This window comes from Cervus canadensis, chromosome 18, assembly GCF_019320065.1.
Source record: "Cervus canadensis isolate Bull #8, Minnesota chromosome 18, ASM1932006v1, whole genome shotgun sequence".
In the NCBI taxonomy this organism is placed as follows: domain Eukaryota; kingdom Metazoa; phylum Chordata; class Mammalia; order Artiodactyla; family Cervidae; genus Cervus; species Cervus canadensis.
The window spans coordinates 25,881,296-25,903,943 of NC_057403.1; the positions used below are offsets into that span (position 1 = coordinate 25,881,296).

At 37.9% G+C, this 22,648-nt stretch overlaps 2 protein-coding genes and 1 long non-coding RNA gene across 3 annotated transcripts in view; 1 reads left to right on the plus strand and 2 right to left on the minus strand.

Moving 5' to 3' along the window:
- The window catches only part of ZFP82 (ZFP82 zinc finger protein), a 54,673-nt gene extending 54,339 nt beyond the window's left edge, over window positions 1-334 (minus strand). Inside the window, exon 1 of the mRNA XM_043437410.1 lies at window positions 65-334. The gene's annotated coding sequence lies outside the window, so the exon portion shown is untranslated. The remainder of the gene's footprint in view (window positions 1-64) is intronic.
- On the plus strand, window positions 323-21,559 carry LOC122421484. Its single transcript, XR_006263499.1, has 3 exons — window positions 323-706; window positions 17,712-17,840; window positions 20,837-21,559. It is a non-coding gene; the product is annotated as an uncharacterized LOC122421484 (long non-coding RNA).
- The window catches only part of LOC122421408 (zinc finger protein 260), a 109,758-nt gene continuing 96,120 nt past the window's right edge, over window positions 9,011-22,648 (minus strand). The window contains exon 2 of the mRNA XM_043437384.1: window positions 9,011-12,225. Coding sequence (XP_043293319.1) covers window positions 10,482-11,720 — 1,239 coding nt within the window. The 5' untranslated portion in view covers window positions 11,721-12,225 and the 3' untranslated portion in view covers window positions 9,011-10,481. The remainder of the gene's footprint in view (window positions 12,226-22,648) is intronic.

Sequence of the window (22,648 nt, forward strand, 5' to 3'; positions counted from 1 at the left end):
CACAATCACGTGGTCATTCATCACAAACACTAACGCAAACACAACCACACAATTTCCAACTCACCTCTTCAGAGAGAGGTACAAGGCCTAAGCTCCGGCCTCGCCCTCTTCTCTGGTTCCCCACCTCAGGTCTCCCAAGCTTCCCAAGAAGCTGAACCTTCCACAACACGGTAACACTAGCTGGTGCGGACCTGAAGGTCCCGCCAGCGCGTGACTTTGAGGCTGGAATCACGCGAGAATCACGTCCTTGTCGAGGAGTCCTCTGGGAAGTGTAGTCAGAGACATCCCTGTGGCTGACAAGATGGCTACCGGTCAACCGGATTTCTATCAGAGATCAGCTGCGGCCCCGCCTAAAGGGTTGCATCCCCCTCATCAAACCGCCCACCGGAGGCCTCACAGAGCCTAGCTCAGCCTCGGGCCGTGACTCCCAAGAAAGCCCACTGTGAAGCGTTTAAAAATGGACTTTTCTACTATCCCCGGGAGTTGAACAGGCTCTGGAAGAAAAGAACTAGACCGCAAGCGGGGAGAAATCGCACAGCCGAGCCTTCTGGGAAATGTAGTTAGGGAGCAGGAAAAGCGAGCGATGGATGGACCGTTTGAAATTGGTCTTAGCCTGCGCCTGGTCGCACCGCGGAGACTTCTGGGAGTGTCACTGCCCAAGGCGTGCGCAGACTTCCTGGGTCGCTGTTTTGGCCTTTGTTCGGCCGTGAGTTTGGTTTAGGGGTTCCTCAGCGTAGAGCAATTGTGGGACCTGAACTTGTGAGACTCCAAACTAGTCTGGGAGGCCGAAGGGAAGGGGTACCGGGAATCTGCAACGCGATTGGGGAGGTTGAAGGCGGAGGAATCCTGAACATGAAACGGGGTGGAATTTCTGCTGCTGGGAAGGGGTTTCTGTTGCTGGGAAGGGGGCTGATGTTATTCTGTGCTACTGAACTGATTTCTGTGTGGTTCGGGGAGTGAGGAGAAGGGGAGGCGGTGAGGCCAGCTCTGCAGGAGGCAAGTAATGAAAACTCGGGGGTGTACGACTTAGTGTGTTGGTGATAATAGGAAGAGAGAGAAACTGGATTCAGGATTTTGTGTGTTTGTGTAACTGATAATTTCATTGAGTATCACCGTATGTATGATTGTATCTTGGAAGATAATCTGAGCCTCGTTGTAAAACGGTAACAAGAAGGGTAAATTTTCCTTGAAGTATTTTTGTTGTTATTGTTAAGGTTTGGTGGAACAAAGGTTACTGAGCTAATAAATGACTTAAAGCTTGACTTTCATGTAAAACCAGAAGTATCGATTATGGGTTAGAAAGAAAAGCGCTTTCTTTAGAAAGTCGGTTTGAAAGGGCCTTTTTTCCTTTCTTTTTTTTTTTAAAGTAGGGTGTTTGCTCTTGTACAGCCCAGACCCTGGGGTCATAGCCGTTCAATCTTGTGTTCTTTTAATGTCCTCTGGGAGAGATGCATTTCTTGAAGAACTGATTTGTGAATTGTTGGACCAAGAAATAACTTTAAAATTTGATGGGCAGTATCAGCCATTAAAAACATCAGAGAAGTGAATTGTTGTTGTTCAGTGGCTAAGTCCTGTCCGATTCTGCGACCGCATGGACTGCAGCACACTAGCCTCCTCTCTCCTTCACTATCTCCTGGAATTTGCTCAAAGTATTTCTTCTCAATTTTTGGGAGGAGTTTGAGAAATATTGGCATTATTTCTTTAAATGTTTGGTAGAATTTGCCAGGAGTCTTTTCTCTATTTTTCTTTATCTAGCTCAAGTTTTATCAATTTTGCTTATTTTTTTTGAAAAACCGGCTCTTGATTTTGTTGATTCCCCCCCCACCCCACCCCCCCTTTTTTTTGGGGGGGGGGCTCTTTATTTACTCTGTCTTTATTATAATTTCCTTCCTCCTGGGCTTAATTTGTTCTTCTAATTTCTGGAGTTGTGAAGTTGTTTATTTGAAACTCCTGTCTTTCTGTGAAAGACACCTATTTGCTCATCTTAAAAGCTGTGGCCTGGGACTTCCCTAGTGGTCCAGTGGTTAAGACTCTGCAGTCCCAATGCACGGGGTGCAGGTTTGCTCCCTGGTCAGGGAATTAAGATCCCACATGAAGGGAAAAAAAAGTAAGAGAATATCATTGTAATATCCCTACCTTTTTCATCGTTTAAAATATAAAGATATGTTAAAGTTATTTTAAGAAAAACAAAAAGATCCCACGTGTTGCACAGTGCAGCCAAAGGGAAAAAAAAAAGCTGTGGCCTCAGGGGCATGCTTCTCATTTAACACATATTCAGAGGGTAACTGCAACTCTCTCTAGAGACTACGTCACCAGGTGGCCCCATCTTTATGCTCTCCCTCTGCCTCTGCACGGTTTGCTGGAGTCTTCATGAAAGGAGCTTGTGCAAAAGTCTGACAGCCCGGGATGGGGGCTGCTGACCAGAGGACACAGTCCGTATAGCCTGACTCTGGTGGCCAGTGGGGCTTGTGTTCATGGGTTCAATGGCATGGTAGCAAAAACAAAAGTTCTTAACTGGCTGTTCCTTCAGGGGTTATTAGTACAGAGGGAACAGACAGAAACACCCATCTTTCCCAGTCTTCCCCCAAAAGAGGTATATTTGCATCCTTTAAAAGCTGCTCTCTGACTGACTTTAACGTGATAGAAAGGGTGCTAATTAGTAACAGGAAAACATATGAAAGTATAAATCTCACTGGTAAAGGTAAATATTTAGTTCAGTTCAGAATGGTGTTGTAATGGTGGGTTGATCACTTATAAATCTAGCATGAAGGTTAAAAGACAAAATTAGTCTGCTGCCAAGCCCTGGGAGAATAGCCACAGTGATTCTTCACGAGACAGTTAAGAACAGTTTCATAGCTCACTATAACCTTGTGGGTCTCGTGGACATTGACTTTCAGAGATGGATATTTTGGGGGCCTGTCTCCCAGGTGGGATTCTTAAAAGTTAGGGTGCCAAATACATGGTCCAAATCCTTTACTCCTCGGGGAAAAGCTGGGAGTTGGGTTCTCTCCTGATTGATGAGTCGCAGTGCCAAGGTTGGGGTTTATGGCAAGTTTGTGTCTCAGACTTTACTACCTGTTTCACTGTGGATTTTTTCTTTTTCCTGATATGTAGGAATCACTGAGCTACTTTCTAGATTTCTTTCAGAAAAGTCTCTCGGCTGATTTCTGGATTTCTTTTAGAAGTATTTATTCCACAGGTAGCTGTAGATTTGGAGTGTCTGTGGGAGGTGGTATATTGAAGAGCCTCTTGTGTTAACATCTTGAACCCAAACCTCCACTGACTTCTTTTTTTAAAAATTAATTAATTTTATTTTTGGCATATAAAATAAAATTATTTTGGGTCTTCATTGCTCTGTGTGGGGTTTTCTTTCTACTTGCAGTGAGCAGGGGCTACTCTTCATTGTGGTGCACAGCTTTCTCATTGCGGTGGATTGTCTTGTGGAGCAAGGCTCTAGGCACACAGGCTTGCTAGCCCTGGCGCACGGGCTTAGTTGCTCCGAGGCATGTGGAATCTTCCAGGACCAGGGATCGAACCAGCATCCCCTGTATTGGCAGGCGGATTCTTTTCCACTGTACCACCAGGGAAGTCCTCCATTGGCTTCTTAATCTGTCTTAATCACCGGTTATTAATCTCCAAGGGGGCTGAGTGAGTGAGTAAAATGTGGGTATGACCACTGGGATGGTGGCTGGAGTACAGCAGGAAGTGCTTAGTAATCATTTGCAGTCCTCTCTCATGACATTTCCAATTCTGTCCATCTCATTACTGCCTAACAGAAACTTCTTCCAAGTTCCAGCTGTCTTGGGTAAAGGTATTAAGTCCCCTTAGTTTGGAGAGTGAGCATTGTTTTCTTACTTATTCTTATAGATCGTGTTGTGGCAAGTTTGGATTTTTCTCCTTCCAAAAGCTATTTATTTATGGAAATTACTATAAGACAAGATCATAAAAGCATAGGATAGTCTAAAATATTTATATATCAGTGTGCATGTGATACTGTGCTGGGGCTTCTGAAGAGGCCAAGTCTATATCACCCCATTTCCTCCCATGAATTGTTATTCAACTGAAATTTAGGACAAGGAGTTTAGACACATGGAGGCTAAATATTACCTTTATTATAGATAAATGCAAACTGGAGGCTGGTCTGTGTGGGAGTCCAATGGTATTTCTGACTAGATTCCAGAAATAAAGAGACTGACCTGGTGAACCTTGACAATGGCAAAAACAGACTCTTAAGCCCCCCTCCCATGGCATGGCCTAGGTAATGCATGCTGTACCCTCTATGCAGACAGGCCGAATCCACAGCAGAAGAGGAAAGAAGCAGGGCCAGGGCAGTCTGTGTTTAACCAGAAGACAGGAAACTACACAGTAATTTAAACAGGGAAGCTTAATATAAAGAATTATTAAGCAGTGATAGTAACTATATAGAACTATACTATTAAGATGAAAAGGGATTTTTAGGGGTCTCTAGCACTGAGGCAGTGTACCTAAGGAAGGACAAACTTGAAAAGGGAGGGGTTCATACTTCATGAAAGACCACTGGATGGCAGAGAAGTTTGCTGGGTTGCCTATTCCCCAGATATGACCAGGCAGTTAGATGAGCAGAAGCTGACAGACATTTAAAGGGAGTCGGGGCACCACTGTGGACACTAGTGGAATGTGGAGCTATAGAGGCCCCCCTTTGCAGGAATCTAGCATATATCCATGAAGGGCTTGGGCCTAACAGCTGTTCCTAACAGCTCCTGGTAGTTGTGTGGGACAAAGGTCAGGGTACTGTCTTGCTAGATGACTGGCTGTATGAGGCCCCCAGTGTGCATGTGAAGGGCTTTAGAGAGGGTATAACTTAAAAAAATTGATGAGTGAACAGGAAGCATTACTCACTGCCATTCCCCAGGTCTTTGTTCTGTTAACTCAATGGATATGGCCAAAACCCTGTGGAGTCAATAATTTATTAACATCGCCTTGCTTGCATCTTCATGAGACCACTGCTCCACTACCAACCCTTGCTTCTTGGGGCATCCTTTTGGACTGCTAACAAAAATGTATAGTTTGCATCCAGGAGTCTCTGAATTGGGTCATTAATACCATATTAGTTTAATTAACCTCAAGGTCTTGCTTTGCCCCAGTGCCAACAGTTCTATGATAATTCTGTGAGTCTTTACTTGACCAAACTTTAGTCAGATTTGAACCTTCTTCTAGATCTATCTTGTGCACTTATTATGAACTCTAGATTTAGTAGGAACTCTGCTAAAGTTAGTTGAACTAGCTGCTGCTGCCAAGTCACTTCAATCATGTCTGACTCTCTGCGACCCTATGGACTGTAGCCCACCAGGCTCTTGTCCATGGAATTCTTCAGGTAAGAATATTGGAGTGGGTTGCCATTTCCTCATTTGAACTAGAACTCTTGTAAATTAAAAAAACATATATAGAAAAAGTAGGTTAACGGTATATGAACAGAAAATCCACAGAAGAGGAAACCAGATGGACAACAAACATTTGGCATTTCCTTGGTTATTTGTGAGGATGAGCTTTTCAAATGTTTGTTGTCCATCTAGTTTCCTCTTCTGTGGCTTTTTCTGTTTTTACACAGTTCTAATGGAAGTGGCTTTGTCTTACTGCAATGCAGGAGACCCCAGTTTCATCCCTGGGTCGTGAAGGTCCCCTGGAGAAGGAATAGGTTACCCACTCCAGTATTGTTGGGCTTCCCCTGTGGCTCAGCTGGTAAAGAATCTGCCCGCGATGTGGGGGACCTAGGTTCAATCCCTGGGTAGTGAAGATCCCCTGGAGAAGGGAAGAGCTACCCACTCCAGCATTCTGACCTGGAGAATTCCTCGGACTATATAATCCATGGGGTCACAGAGTGGGACACAACTGAGCGACTTTCACTTCCACTTGTCTTACTGTATCTGGGAGCTCAGTTAAACATCTGACAAGGTTACCTCACATTTAACTGGCTAGGGTAGAAATAAGCAGGAAAGGGACTGTCTTAGTTTGGGCTACTATAACAAAATACCATAGACTGAGTGGCTTAAACAACACTTTATTTCTCACAGTTGTAGAGGCTGAGAAGCCCCGGATAGCAAGTGCTGGCAGATTTGGAAAAGGTCCATTTCCTGGATTGTAGACAGCTACTGTCTCACTCTGCTCACATGGCCTTTTTTTGGTGCACACACAATGCCCCATTCCTTATGAGGGCATTACTTCCACCAGGACTGTACCATCCTCTTGACCTCATCTAAACGTAATTAATTTTCTAAGACCTTATCTCCAAATACCATCACGCTAGGCACTAGGGCTTCAGCACATGAATTCTGAGCTGGGCTGGGGTTCCTTATTTAACTCAACTAACAAAAATCTTTAATGGTATTATGCAGGGATGGGCTTTGCTCTGTTCTGAATTCTCATGCTGAAGGATGGGAATTGCAATTTGAACCTATGCAAAGGCTTACTATGTTTGGGGACAGGAAGATAGTATCATAAATATCATTTCTCCCCAAATGTATACACTTAAGGCAATTCTAATTAGAATTTCAAAGGGTTTTTATAATTTGAGAAGACCTACCTTCATTTATAGAGAAAGAAAATGAAGATTAGCCAATAAAACCGAAAAACAGCAAGGAGTGGGGGACTTACAGTAACAAAATCCAATAAGGCTAATGTTAACATTATCCATTAATGTTAGTATAGGAATAGAAAAATAGATGAATGAAGCAAGATAATATAAATAACTCCTGGTGTAAATCAAAATATAAGTCAGTTAAAGTAGAATAAAAGATCATTTGGGTAAAGAATTACATAGCAAAGTTTTAGTTGAATAGGAAAAGTATGGTATCAAAGTAATAAGAGGCCATTCCCACTGACCCATCCCTGAAAAGAGGACTTTAGATTTGTTTTTCTGCTAGTTTCCTTGAAGAAAATACTGGAAATCTCTCATTTGTGGCCTGTACCTGGATGGGATGAACTGTGAACTGGCATGTAGACACTGACTGCCTATATAACTAAGGCATCATAAGTCTTGGGAAACCAAGGTAGTAGCTTCCCTGTGCTTAAGTGGTTATCCCTGTTACAAGTGAGTGCACCCCATTGGATGGTGGCACACCATGCAGATGCCCTGCTCGACGAATGTGCTGGATGAGAATGTTAGTCTCCCAGTGCTGGGGTGAACCACACCTATTCTGACCTTGTCTCCTCTGTGCAGTGTGGGGCAGTGGAAGCTGTGCTTGCTTGAGCACTTGCAAGACTTTCTGATGAACATGCTGTAAAGATATTTTCTTGTTAGGACAAAGCTAATAATAAACCTAGTGCTAGGTTAAAGCTTATTCTGTTATCTCTCTTCCTCTTTCTGATTGCCAGTTCAAATCTGTGATTGTTTCTGGTGGGTATGCAGGTGTCAGAGCTGTTTCACCCTAAACTGACTGCTGGATTATTTTTAACAAATTGTGCTTGTACAACTGGCAACCCATCTGGAAGAAAAAAATATGAACCCTCATAAATTAAAAATTCAATTCTAAAAAAAAATTCAATTCCAGATGGGTTAAACATTAATATATTACAAAAAGGAAATAGACAACTTGAAAGAAAACCTAAGAAATAACATATATAATGTAAAAGATTAAAGTATCTTTATAACTGACCCATACATTTCCTAATATCTAATATGGAAAGAGATCTTCAAAACTGACAAAAAGATAAATAATCCGATAGGAATATAGGCTAACAATATGAAAGTTTACAAAGAAGCAAATCTAGGAACAAGTGAGGTTTATACTCATCAGACAAACATGAATTTTAGTATAATACCACCTATTGTGTAGCTGGAGGAAACTTGTTTTGAAAATAACCGATAGCATCTACTAAAATTTTAAAATAGCACGTATCCTTTGATCTAGCAGTCTCTTGCCTATAGTCTGTCCCCTGGAAATAAAAATACCTAAAATGTAAGGGCCACTTGTAAGGGTGTTTACTTGTGTCGTCTGTCATGGTAAATAACTAGTAACAAGTTGAATCAGCAGGGAGGATGGCTGAATAAATACACAGTACGCACTATCACAGAATACCATGCAGCATCTGCTTATCTTACTCTACCTGACCATTATAATCATTCTTGTTGCCGGGCCGTGACACTGGCCAACTATATGCACTAAAGGGTAATCCTAGTTTGGTCTGGATTAGAGTTCCTAGTTGCTCTGTGACTTCAAAGATGTACCAGCACAAGGGTGTAATACTTAAGGAATATCAGAGAATGTTTAATGAAAAATGGAAGAAAAGAGGATAATTTAGATTCATGTAGATACACATATATGTTACTTGGCTACATTACCTCACAAAGTCAACCTATGGCATTTATAATCTTAAAACCAAATTTCAAAAATGCCAGTAACAAGCAGTGCAGTGCTATAGTTATATTAGCATAGTATTTTTCTGAGTTTAAAACAAATCGATATATTTGAAAGGAGCCTAAGATTTAAATGTTACATACTCACTTTTATCACTATTCGAAAGAAGCATTAACTGTTTCTATATATCAAGTTATTGTGGTAAAGAATAAAAAATCTTCAAAAAGATTTGCTTTTAATAAGAGAATTCTCTTTAGGTCTGAGATCTCCCTTTTCAGTTCAATTTTCCCCAAGGAAACAAACTAGAGGTGGGGTGGGGGAGTTGACTGTGTCTGGCAAATTAGAAAAAATAACTAGTCTGAATTAAAAACTGAAGCTGAAATGCAACAGTTGTTTTACTTGGTGTCATACAAAAAAAAAAAAAAGAGTAACATGTTTTCTTCATTTTTAAAATGTCTAATTTCTAATACCAGAACTGGTTATGGGTTAAACCCATAAAATTTTGATAAATGTTTCTGAAAAACTAATTATTTCTAACAAGTCTGTGCATGTATTATAAAGTAATATGATCCTTAAATTAATGTGCTTCAATCACCTGTTGCAAAATCATGCTCTCAGAGACCACAGAGATTAGTGATACAACATTCGACAGTAAATTTAAATAAATGGATGTTAAGTTACCATTAAAATTTTATCTCATGTTTTAAAGATATGATTTCAGAAATTTTTTTTGCAAAATATCTGCATCTAATTGGAAATGTAAGTCCATTATAACATGTATTCCATGTAGTCTCCCTACTCCTATCCCTATTTTTTTAATTTTCAGAAGTTTTAAAGAAACAGCATAAACAGAACAAACTCATATATTATTACAATCCAGAATCAACTAATGTTTTCTCATATTTATTTGGAATCTTTATTTTTTTAATGAGATAGATATTTAGATACAAAACTGAAGTATCATTCATCCACCATGATTGGCCCCATTTCCCTTCTACTCCCTTCCTTTCTAGAGACAACCACTTTTAGGAATTGAGTGTGTATCTTTCCAATCCATTCTTCATAGTTTTACATAAAAATGTTTACCCATAACCAATGCTTTAATACTAGTGCTGGTTAGTGTTGATTTAATTCAAACTCACACAGGTATAGTTATAATATATTCAACACTTCATTTTCATTCTACATGACTTTCAGATCTTTCTGTTAATACATATAGATTTAATTTGTTATACTTAACTGCTAGAGAGTATTCTACAGGGTGACTACATCACATTTTATCAATCATTTCCAAAGTGACAGACATTTGTTTCCAATTTTTTGCTATATTAATATAACTCATGCTGCAATGAACATTAAAGATACAGGACTCCCTGGGTACATGGATCATTTTCTTCACTATATGTATATATACTCAAGAGTAGGTATTCTGGAATGTGTTTTCAAAATTCTTTCCTACTCCAAAGTTTGAAAAAAAAATTCTCCTACAAAACTCTTATATTATTAAGTTTTGCTCTTTGAGTTCTAGTCTTCAATACTTTTGAATTTTTTAATAAATACTTTATAATGTATGACAACAGCAAAGATCTAGTATTTTTCCACATGAAGAATCAATTACCCTGAGACCATTTTTTGAATTATCCAGATTTTTCTACCAAATTGAGATTACCACCTCTATGAACTGCCAATTTCCCTTACAAACATGCATATATTTCTGGATATAATATCCTGTCACAGTCTTTGTTTTCTATTACTGTATCAAGAGCAAGTAATTTTGATGGTTATACATGTAGTAAAACATGTAACAAAAAAATGACAATTTTGTCTTTGTTTCACATCTTTACACCTTGCATATCTTTGAATATATCAGGTAGGCCTTCTAGAACCATGTGGATTAGTGTCCATGACTGGATCCTTAATGAAAATGCTCCTAAAAGTCCAGCATGAACATGTTTGTTGTGGGGCTATTGGGGGTATAGGTTTTCATGATAGTATGATAGTTATTAAATTCTCAGTGTATTACATTTTGAGTTGTTGCTGTAGGCTTTTCCATATTTATGTCACTTTACTGTAAAATGAATTTCCTGATATACTGTTTAGTATGACTTCTATTGAAGGTTTTCCTAAATTCAAGACATTCATAGAGCTTTAATGAGTATGAATTCTCTGATGTCTAATATGATGTGACTTCTGGCTAAAAGCTTTCCCACATTCATTACACTGATAAGGTTTTTCTCCAGTATGGATTCTCATATGCAGAGCAAGAGTTGAGAACTGAGAGAAGGCTTTCCCACATTCATTGCAACCATAGGGCTTCTCACCTGTATGGCTTCTCATATGCACAGTAAGAGATGAGCTTTGACAGAAGGCTTTCCCACATATTTTACATTCATAAGGCTTATCACCTGTATGAATTCTCACATGTACAATAAGTGATGTGATTCGAGAGAAGGCTTTTCCACATTTATTACATTCATAGGGTTTCTCTCCTGTATGAATATTGTGATGTTTAATGAGGTACTGCTTCTGCCTAAAGATTGTTCCACATTCATTACACTTATAGGGTTTCTCTCCAATATGAATTTTCTCATGCTCAGTGAGGTTTGACTTGCCACTGAAGGCTTTTCCACATTCCTTACATATATAAGGTTTCTCTCCTGTATGACTTCTCTGATGTCTAATGAGGCTTGACTTCTGAATGAAAGCTTTCCCACACCCTTTACATTCATAAGGTTTCTCTCCAGTATGAATTCTTTGATGGATAATGAGGTTTTCTTTCTGGCTAAAGGCTTTTCCACACTCATTACATTTAAAGGGTTTCTTTCCACTATGGATATTCTGATGTTTGACGAGGTATTGCTTCTGGCTGAAGGCTCTTCCACATTGGTTACATTCAAAGGGTTTCTCTCCTGTATGAATTTTCTCATGCTCGGAGAGATATGATTTGCCACTGAAGGCTTTGCCACATTCCTTACATGCATAGGGTTTGTTTCCAATATGATTTCTCTGGTGTTTAATAAGGCTTGACATCTGAATAGAAGCTTTCCCACATTCATAAGGTTTCTCTCCAGTATGATGTTTTTGGTGAGTAAGCAAGTTTCCTTTCTGGCTAAAGGCTTTTCCACATTTATTACATTGATATGATTTCTTTCCTGTATGACTTCTCAAATGTAGAGTAAGGGATGAGACTCGAGAGAACACTTTACCACATTCAGTACATTTATGTGATTTCTCTGCAGTATGCATTTTCTTATGCTCTGTGAGGTTTTGCTTCAGGCTAAATGTTTTTCCACACTCATTACATTCATAAAGTTTCTCTCCAGTATGAATTTGATCATGCTGAAGGAGATCTGATTCAGGCCGAAGGCTTTCCAGCATTCTTATCATGCACAGGTATTTTCTCCAACAAGAATTCCTTAGTATCTCTTGACATGTGACATAGGTGAAAGCTTTCCCACATTCAACATATGCAGATGGTTTCTCTCCAATAATAATTCTCAGATATCTAACAAAGTTGAATTTATGATGAAAAGACTTTTCACACTGGTTATCCTGAGGTCAGATGATTATAAATTGGGATGAAATGTAGCATCCTCATTATATTCTTAATGGTTTTTTCTTAGATAGCTTCTCTCATATTTAAGTGTAAGTTACGTCCAAATTTTTAAACTGAGTCCCATACATAGAGTAGTAGTCTTAAAGAATCAATGTCTGTGCTCAGAGGAAATACTTTTCTGAGTTTTTTTTTAGCTGTATTTTATGAAGTTGTCTGAGTTTTTCTTTAATTGTATTTTCTGAGTTTTTCTTTAGCTGTATTTTCACAAAGAAGGATGCAACTTAACTCAAAGGTCCTTCCTGTTGTATCTTTATTTATACATTTCCCAGGCCTTTTCTGAAAGGGAGTACAAAAAAAATCATTGAAAAGAGTAACTAACTGTAAAATATTTAATGCCTGGCATGTAGTGAACATCTAATAAGATAGCTATCATCATCATCAGTATCACACTTGTGAACTTCTCCACTATTTTTAATAAAATTTCAGAAATGTACAATTAGGGCTTCTCTTGTGGTCCAGTTGTTAAGAGTCCACCTGCCAATGCAGGGGACATGGGTTCAATGCCTGGTCCCACATGCCATGGAGCAACTAAGCCCACAAGCCACAACTACTGAGCCTGCATGCTGCTACTACTGAAGCCCAAGTGCCTAAAGTCCATGCTCCGCAGCAGGAGAGGCCACTGCAGTAAAAGGCCTACTCCTTGCAATGAAGAGTGTCCCCCACTCACTGCAACTAGAGAAAGTCCTAGTGCAGCAACAAAGACCCAGCACAGCCAAAAGAATAAAAAACAGTGAAATTTAAAAATAGACTTTTAATTTCAAACCTAACCTAACAGTATAAAAGAAAGCTCAAGTACAAATGACACCCATGGGTACATTAGCTTAAACTGGTTTTAAATGAAACAACATATACTTTATAAATCAGTAAAATAAGGGAAAACATAAAGAACAGGTGACAGGATGAAAGACAAACATAACACTGTAAAGTATAGGATGAAGGGATAAAAAATGAATAGGAGTATTATTAAAGGGATGTGTGGTTAAATAAGATATTTATTTCTACATCTTCCTGAAGGTCCATTAAAATGACATTAAGGGGATGAAGGGCATTACTCATAAAAACTGAAAGGCTGAGGAAACAACAATGGATGAAAGTATTAGGAAATTTTGAAAGGAAAGCAAATAAAGGACTAAATTAACCACAAAACTGAGAGGCTTAAATAAAATGCTAGTAGATGAGGATGCCACTTAGATGAAAGGTAATTTGTGACACAGCTGTTGACAAAAAGGCTCTATAATTTTATGGACAGATTGAGTAAGAATTGAAAGTGGCTTATAAAATTATTACATAAAGAGAAGCTGATGCACCCAACTCTCCTAACTGGAAGGAAATAGGAATTTATTATCCAGAAAAGTGTAACTGAGAAACTCCAAATTTAGTTTTGACAGAGAAAGTAGATGAGAGTGCCATACTGAAAGAGGGTGATAAGTAAAAGTCTATATATAGTATAGTATCCTGCTAGTATTCCTGCTAGACTACAGGAATGCTGGTAGTTGCCAGGTGTCAGATATGGAAGGATACTTGTCTGAAAAAACGAGAAAATCATGAGAACCCTGATAGATACTGACATTCGGAGTCATAGAAAAGAAAGACATACATCCAACTGAATGTGTACAGTGAAGCCACCATTTTAACAGACCTACTCATGGACACTGATTATAATCATCACAGAAAATATGAAAAATGAATGCAGGAAATTTTCTGAGCCCCATCTTTCTTATTAGTATGTTGATAATGATTAAAATTGACTGCATTTAAAATAGGTAAAACAGCTATATAAAATGCGAGAATAAACACCAATAGACACAGTCAGACGAGTTTAAGGTGGCTGTTTACATGAAGCAAGAACGGTTGGTAGGGAAGAATGGAGTAAGCATAGCTATAATCCTATAATCCTAATGGAGTAAGCATAGCTATAATCCTATAATCCTACTGGACTTCTTTTTTTTTTTTTTAATTTATTTATTTATTATTTTTTTGGTCATACATTGATATGAATCAGCCATAGATTTACACATATTCCCCATCCCGATCCCCCCTCCCACCTCCCTCTCCACCCGATTCCTCTGGGTCTTCCCAGTGCACCAGGCCTGAGCACTTGTCTCATGCATGTCTCATGACTTCTAAAAGCTCCAATTTGTTATACCTACAGAGATTTCCTTGAAGACTTGGGCCTTTTAACTTGAATCAATCTATGAATTATAGACAGTGCTTTTTTACCTACTTACAACTGAGTTTCACATGGGCTAAACAGCAAAGTACATAACATTTAATGGGAAAGGGAAAAAAAAAAGAAAACATGGCAGAAAATAGCCATCTTTGCTTCCAAATCTGATTTTTATTTCCATTTTGATTACTGATACTATCATTTCTGGATACTGAAACTGTCACTGCCATCAAATTTCAGGTTTTATTTATTTTTCTTCTTTCATTATGCCTGTTCTGGCACCCAAGCTCTTTTTTTGTCAAGAACTCTTTTCTTGGCCTCTCTAAATCCTTTATTTTATAACTGTTTTCCACCCACTCTCTGGAAACCTTTGACATTATCCTGATTTATCCATCTCAAAATTTTATCCTCATTTTCATATAAATAATTTTAAGAACTGACTAGTAATATGCTGCCACTCTTATCAATGCTGTAATTTCTATAATTAGAAAAAAATAACCTCAACACTCACTGCATACCATAAGCAAAAATTCACTCAAAATGAATCACAGACCACAGCATGAGCATTAAAACTATTAATAAGAAATATAAAAGAAAAAATGGTAGACTTCATCAAAACTAAAAACTAATTAATGCCCTTCAAAAAACACAGTTAAGAAAACAAAAACAAAAGCCATAGACTGGGAGGAACTAATAAAGGGCTTCTCTCCAAAATATATAGAACCGCTGAAACTCAGTAATAAGATAAAAACAATTTAGTTTTTAAAATGGGGGAAAGACTAGAATAGACATTTCACAAAATAAAACATATCAATGGCTAGAGAATCCCATGGACAGAGGAGCCTGGCAGGCTGCACTCCATAGGGTCACATAGAGTGGGACATGACTAAAGCAACTCAACACGCGCCCTCGAATTTACAACGTAGTGAATTTACATTTCAATGTAGTGAAAAATACAAACCTAAAAGAGTATATATTAATACTTAAGATCCAAGTTACTCTGTATCTGAGATGGGAGATACAAGGATTAGAGAGATTGGGCTAGAAGTAAGAGACAGTTCAATAAAAATGAAGTTCAAGATTGAACAGTGGATAAGATTTTGATAAATGGATCACTGCACAATCAAAGGCAAAGATGCCAAGAAATTCATACACATGACAGGGGCGATAAGAAGGGTACAACTGTTACTATTTAAAGCTGGAATAATAATCACAACATGATGAAGGGAAGAGGGAGACTGAAAATATATACATTGTAAAATGTATAAAATATACATCACTCCTAGTGATAGTAAATAGGTATTGTCTAAAATCAAGGATGAAGACTAAGAAAATTATGACTATAAAGGCAAACACAAGAAAGAAAAAAAATAAACTTCCCAAATGCTCAGGAAGATATATATTCACAACAAATAAAGATCCTACAGCAAAAGATAAAAGATGAGGCAGAATTTAAAACAGTAGGGAATTCCCTAGTGGTCCAGTGGTTAGGACTCTGTCCTTTCACTACTGAGGGCATGGGTTCAATTCCTTGTTAGGGAACCAAGATCCCACAAGCCATGACGTGTGGGCAAAAAAACAAAAAAGAATTTAAAACAGTACAGAAAATTAGAATCAATACCAACCATACTGTTCCTGTCAAAAAATGCAAATACAATAACAATAACTATTAAAAGAACTATGATAGGCTCATATAGAAAATTTTCAGCCCTCAAGTCAGACCTCCTGAATCTAAAAAAGCTGTGGGTACGGCCCAGCAGTCTGTATTTAACAAGCCCTTCAGTTGATTCTTTTTTTTTTTTAAGATTTATTATATACTTATTTATTTTATTCTTTGGCTGAGCTGAGTCTTGATCGCTTTGCCCAACTCTGGTTGGGGTGAGTGGGGGCTACTCTCTAGTTGCAGTGCGTGAGCTTCTCATTGTGGTGGTTTCTCTTGTTGCAGAGCACATGCTCTAGGCTTACAGGCTCAGTAGTTGTGGCTCACAGGCTTAGTTGCTCTGTGGCATGTGGGATTTTCCCAGAGCAGGGATCAAACCCAAGTCCCCTGCATTGGCAGGCAGATTCTTAACCACTGGACCACCAGGGAAGCCTTCTCCAGGTGATTTTGATGCATGCTAAAGTTTAACAACTGATATAGCAAATCCCCCCTAAACTGTACATAAGATATGCTTCTAAAATAATATATCAGAAATGCTGAAAATAAAGACTAAAAATAAAATAAAGATAATCATGAATATATAAACTATAGAAATCCAAGATACAAAAACGTTAGCAACTGAGAAGTCTACCTCTCTCAACCTAGGAGATCAAATCCATGAAATATGAGCATATATATGAAATGGGAACATGAAATAAAAATATGTACTAATTTATAATATAGAACTAACCAGTTTATTCTGTATCTTGAAAAGTGAACCATCTTTTAAAATGCTCAGAGAACATTCTCAAAATAAGTCCACATAGTAGGCCTATAAAACTTCAAATATTCCACAAAGTAGAAAAGGACAGATAAATACCCTAAAAAAAAAGTCATAAATTAAACAAATTAAAAATTTCCACTTGTAAATTTCAAAATCTACTGGCATGAACAAACTATTTGATCAAAGAGGAAATTAAAATATATTGCATAATATTTAGAATATTATTCAGAACACAATGTATATCAGAACCCACTTGAAAAAATGCTTGGAGAATTTTAGCATAAATGGTTACATCATTTTTAAAAGAAATAATAATAATAAATATTCAAACTATAGAATTATAATAAGGAAAAGTAAACAAAAGAAAAACAAAAATTAGAAAAGATAGGAAGAGAAATTGATTATTACAAACAAAACTACAAGTAATAATAGATTCATGAGTAAGAATAAAAGCAAAATTAAAAAATAAAAAAATGATCATTTGAAAACAAGATTTATAGAGACTGTTGTTCAATTCTATGCAAATAAATTTGTAAACCTAGCAAATATAACCTCTGAAAACTTAGACCAGAAAAGAAAATTTAAACAGAAAAATAAACATAGAAAAAAATAGAGGCAATCATTCTCTCATTTTATCACTTCAAAGTCCAAGGTATATGTGGTTTAACGTGAGAATTTTACTAAACTTTTAACAAAGTACAATAATACTATTTATTTAAAATTTTCCAATTCTTAAATTCATTAAATTTGCAAAAGTATGATGTACAACAGATTAGAACTAAGTTCTATATAACTAGTAAGTCAAAAGAAACCACAGAAATTACATTCTCTTGATAATTAAAGCCCCCCTTATATTTTTACAGGGATTATATCAACATCCTTTACAGATACTTAACCAGAACTGAATTTTTTATACTGTAAAATGACAATCCTGAACTGAACTAGGCAACATTATCTGAATACCAGGCAAACTGGTCCTTTCAACAGCATTTATCCTGTGCTTTAAAAAGTGTTTTTAAATATAAATCAAAATGCTCTAATGCCAAGCGTACTAATTTTGTGCTATAATACCTGAGCTGAGTAGTTGCAACAGAGATTCTATGGATTACAAAGCCAAAAAACTTTCTTTCTGGCCCTTTACAAAAAAATTTATTGATCCTCTTCTACTCTAGTGTGGCGATTCCTCTCTCCTCTACCAGGCTGGAACCAGGATACATTGTTAATCCAGCTTTAACCACAACTAAATGATAAAGAGACAACCTGGAAGAAGTCTGGATCTTAAAGTACCACAAAGACCAAAGGTACCATGCAGATTTTGACTACTCATCACATAACTGATATAAGCCAATAAATCAATTCTTAAATTCCTTAAACTAGCACATTTGGGCGTTTATTAGTGGGCTTCCCTGGTGGCTCAGAGGCTAAAGTGTCTGCCTGCAATGCAGGAGACCTGGATTCGATCCCTGGGTCAGGAAGATCCCCTGGAGAAGGAAATGGCAACCCACTCCAGTATTCTTGCCTGGAAAATCCCATGGACAGAGGAGCCTGGTGGGCTACAGTCCATGGGGTCGCAAAGACTCGGAAGAGTCGGACACGACTGAGTGACTTCACTTCACTATAGTCCCTTAGCTTTAAGTTCTCAAATGTGGTGGTTTACCATTTAGCTTTACTATAGGGTCTTCCCTGATAGCTCAGTTGGTAAAGAATGTGCCTGCAATGTGGGAGACCTGGGTTCGATCCCTGGGTTGGGAAGATCCCCAGGAGAAGGGAAAGGCTACCCACTCCAGTATTCTGGCTGGGAGAATTCCACGGACTGTGTAAGTCCATGGGGTCACAAAGAGTTGGACATGACTGAATGACTTTCATTTAGCTTTACCATGATTGATGAACACTTTTTAGTCCTGTTTCATGGCCTTACATATCATGTATCTGCAGATACCAATTCAATTCAGGCACTGAAAGTATTTTCAGACCGTAAAAAAATGAATGGACAAGAAAATGACTTTTTACAAAATCACATAGTAGGGCAGAGTTTGCCAACCTCTACTCTTAACAGGTCACCATTTAAAAAGAATACACTGGGTTTCCCTGGTGGCTCAATGACAAAGAATCCCCCTGCCAATGCAGAAGACACAGGTTCAGTCCCTGGTCCAGCAAGATTCCACATTCCGCAGAGCAACTAAGCCCATGTGCCACAGCTACTGAGCCACGTGTCCCAACTACTGAAGCCCATGTGCCTAGAACCTCTGCTCCACAACAAGGGAAGCTACTGCAATGAGAAGCCCTCACAACACAACGAAGAGTAGCCCCCACTCACCATAACTAGAGAAAAGCCCACATAGCAATGAAGACCCAGTACAACCAAAAACAAATAAAATTAAAAAAAAAAATACACTGAGGTTGCCTGACATTTGAACATTTTGATATATGTTAACACTCTTCTCTACGCAGCAAGCACAGTAATCTTGTCACAGGCAAATCATGTCATGCTCTCCCTGATAAGTCTCCTCGTATAATCAAAAAAATATTTAGAATCATACAATGTTTACTGCGCTGCTTCCGACAAGCAGAAATAGAGAACTGAGAGCCAGGAATAGGAGATATACGTATTTTTTTAATGTCTATCAAGTATATGTATTAGATTTTAAAAATAACAGTACAATACAGCACTCATTTCCAGCCCTGCATTATTGTTAAAAAGCAGGAGGTAGAGACAATATCTGGAGATACACTATGTATAGTATACAGTATAGATATACTCTATAGTATAGTATACAGATATAGTATATATACAGATAGTATACAGATATAATATGTAGATATACTTGTATATCTGTGTATATAGTATATAGATACACTTATATACTTGTATATCTGTATACTATAGATATACAAAATATGATGTCTGGAAATAAGACGATAAAAAAACAAGGATAAAAGGGTAAAATTCAACTTTGAGGTACATTACAATAAAAGGAGGGAGAAATATGATAGTAAAATTTTAAAGAAAATAATCTACATTTGTAGATTTGAAAGATTACAGATTTATAATCTTTGGCAAGAAGGACTGAATGCTGAAGGAAAGGAGTGTAGGCATATAGGGAGAAGTGAAAAAATGGAGAATGTTAGTGAGAGGAAGAAGCATGAAATTTAGACTGTAAAAGTTATAAAATTGAGGCTGCATATAAAATTGAGGCTGCAAATGATATAGAGAGGCTGGCATCCAGAATCAAGGTTAGAGAGAGAACTAGTCCTCCAGAATCTGAGAAAAGAAAAGCATCAAACCAGGAGAATTTAGAAACGTTACCTAGGTATCTAAAGGATGCCTAGCAATTTTCACTCCAAAAGACGAGACAATAAGAAAATTTCAAAAAATTTCAGATGTTGCAAACTCACTGAGCCACTGTAATGAGCCTTTATTCCATTCATACCTGCTGGGTTCTCTCTTACCCAGAGAATACCTCCTTTACATTTCTTCCTCTATCATCAATTGCTCTTCTTGTTTGAACTGGTTACTTTAAAATTTGAAATACTGACGTAGGACTTGGATGAAGGTTAAAGCAGCATCTCAGAATTCAGGTTGAGCCCTTAGGACCCTCAGCGGAGTTAAAGGATAAGGAAAGTGAAGCTCCTGGGGATGCACAAAGAAGCTGACTTGTGAAAAAAGAACAAAGGAATGATGACCCTTTGACTTAGAAGCCAGAGCACACACATACACATACATGTGAGCACATGGAAAAAGAGTATTGGTAATTTGCATCTCAGGTCAAACTCATTATGTTATTTAAAGGCTCCACACATTTCGAAAAATGGGAAACAAGCTATCTTATTTTCAGAATTTAGGTTATACAGAGAAACTATCAGTGAGTTGCTAGAGTTCTCTAGAATCACAACCTGCATGAGTACCTTTGAGCAGGTGTCACTTACAAGTGACACCTTGTTCCTGATTGAACAGTCACAGTTTTGAATTTCATTTTCCCCCATAACAACACATTTCTCATAAATGTAAAGTCACCAACCTTGAGTGATATGGATAAAATGTAAAGAAAGTGACTCTGAAATTACTCGTGGATCAGAGTTCTTAAAATTTTTAGAAGCCTAATATTTTATCCAGGTTATATTATTCTAAGAGAAATTAAGTGTCCTATAATTAAATGGTCATTCAATTCATTGGTTCAGCAAACATATTTCTCATTTATTATGTGTATTGAAAAGACCATAGTCTTCAATTTGTAATGGGGTGTGACAGATAAAAGGGTCAAACTTGCTCAGAAGCTCTTCCCTTACTCCAACACAGGATGCTTAGTCTGGCTGGACAGTGCCATGAATTGATGAAAACAGGTTAACACAGATGGCAGAAAGGATGGAGGCAACACACAGGAGGGAAGAGGTAAGTATGACATTCTGGACATAAAGAGTTTGAAGTTCCTATGCAACCTCCAGATGGAGTTGTCCATTAGACAGTTGGGTATATGCCTGAGAAGCTCAGGACAAGCCTCAAACAGGAATGGTCATTCATTAGTCCTGTGTCACAGCTGAAGCCATAGTGGAATTTTGTTGCTCCTAAGAGTTCTTAGAAGTGAAAAAGATCAAAGTCAGAAACTCAGGAACACTGATATTTGAGGGACAAACAAACATCACTCACTAATGGAGATTTTTGGGGGGAGAGGGGACCTTGTTCCTTGGTTTTCACTGGAATTCCAAAAATGAGAGAAGTATTATGGAAGCCAAGGAAATATTCAAGAATGAGTCAGTGATAACACCTGAAAAGGAACAGAGTGAACAGAGAAATCTAATTACTCCATCCCAGTTAAAAATGGAAATGTACAAAACAGGCAAGCAAAAATGTGATTTTTATTCCTGCCCTAGCTGCTACATCCCCTCACAACCATTTTTATTTTCTGCATAAACTTTAAAAGTTTCTTCATACTACAAATATACACTTCTACCCCCACTTACTAAAAAAAAGTAGTATGTTATACCAAACATACACTTTACTTTCTTCATATAACAAAATACATCACACTTTTAAAATCTATCTAATCTATTACTTGCTCAATTTTTTTTGGAGTCTTTTATTAACATTTAAAAATATCTTCATTAAAAAAATATCTTCATAAAGCTTTTATACTTTTACTGTTTATCCCTAGGTGTTTTATCTGATTTGTTGCTATTGTAAAGAAAGTAGTCTTCTTCGTAACTATTACTGATTATTTTCTGTATGTAGCAAAAATATTATTTCTATATATGAACTTTTGTACTGTGGTACTTTCTCATTTTATTGAAAAATATGTTGTGTGATTAAAATACTGGAAGAAATTCTTTTTACAGATAAAAGAAAAATTTGTTTCACTACATTTACAAAGGTCATTTGGTTTGGGGAATACCTGGTAAAATTAGGAGTCAGACTGCCATGCTCACTGACAAATCAGGGAGTCTAAATTTGGTTTTCTGACTTGTGCGCCCAAGATAGGACAACTTGCTTCCCAATTCTGCGCTATCAGCACCAGTGGAAACTAACTCTTAAAGCTGTTCCTTAGCCCAGGACTTCTCAAAGCAACCTCACCGTAAGTCTTCCAAAGAATTAAGAAAAGTCAATACCTCTGGGGAGTCTAGACATCCAATAACAAGTTTCCCGGAAATCTTTCCTCTTAAAAAAAAAAAAGCTGATTTTGTTTTCTACTCCACAATGGGTCTGCCTTTATACAAAAATCACTTATCTCTCAGCTGCTTAGTCTTTTCCCTTTCTCATCTTTCATAGAAACGGATGTTGCAGAGAAATGCACCCTTTTATCATTATTTTAGAAACTACAAAAGTGAGATTTAAATGGTACTATCCCAGTAAGTTCCCAACGCCACCCACTCTCACGAAGTTGGAACCACACAGGTTGCAACTCTGCAACCCTCTCACTCTCCCTCACAACCTAGGTCACCCACCGACGAACCCGCCCGTTTCCTTCTGTACCCCTGCCCCCATCCACAGAAGCTTTGAACACTGCTGCACGTCACAGGAGGCGATTCCTCTCCTTCAGTTTCCCCAGCCCGGTCGTAGGCTCCGCGAAATCTCCCCTACAACCTACCCGACCGGACTTTAAGCCCAGAAACCTAG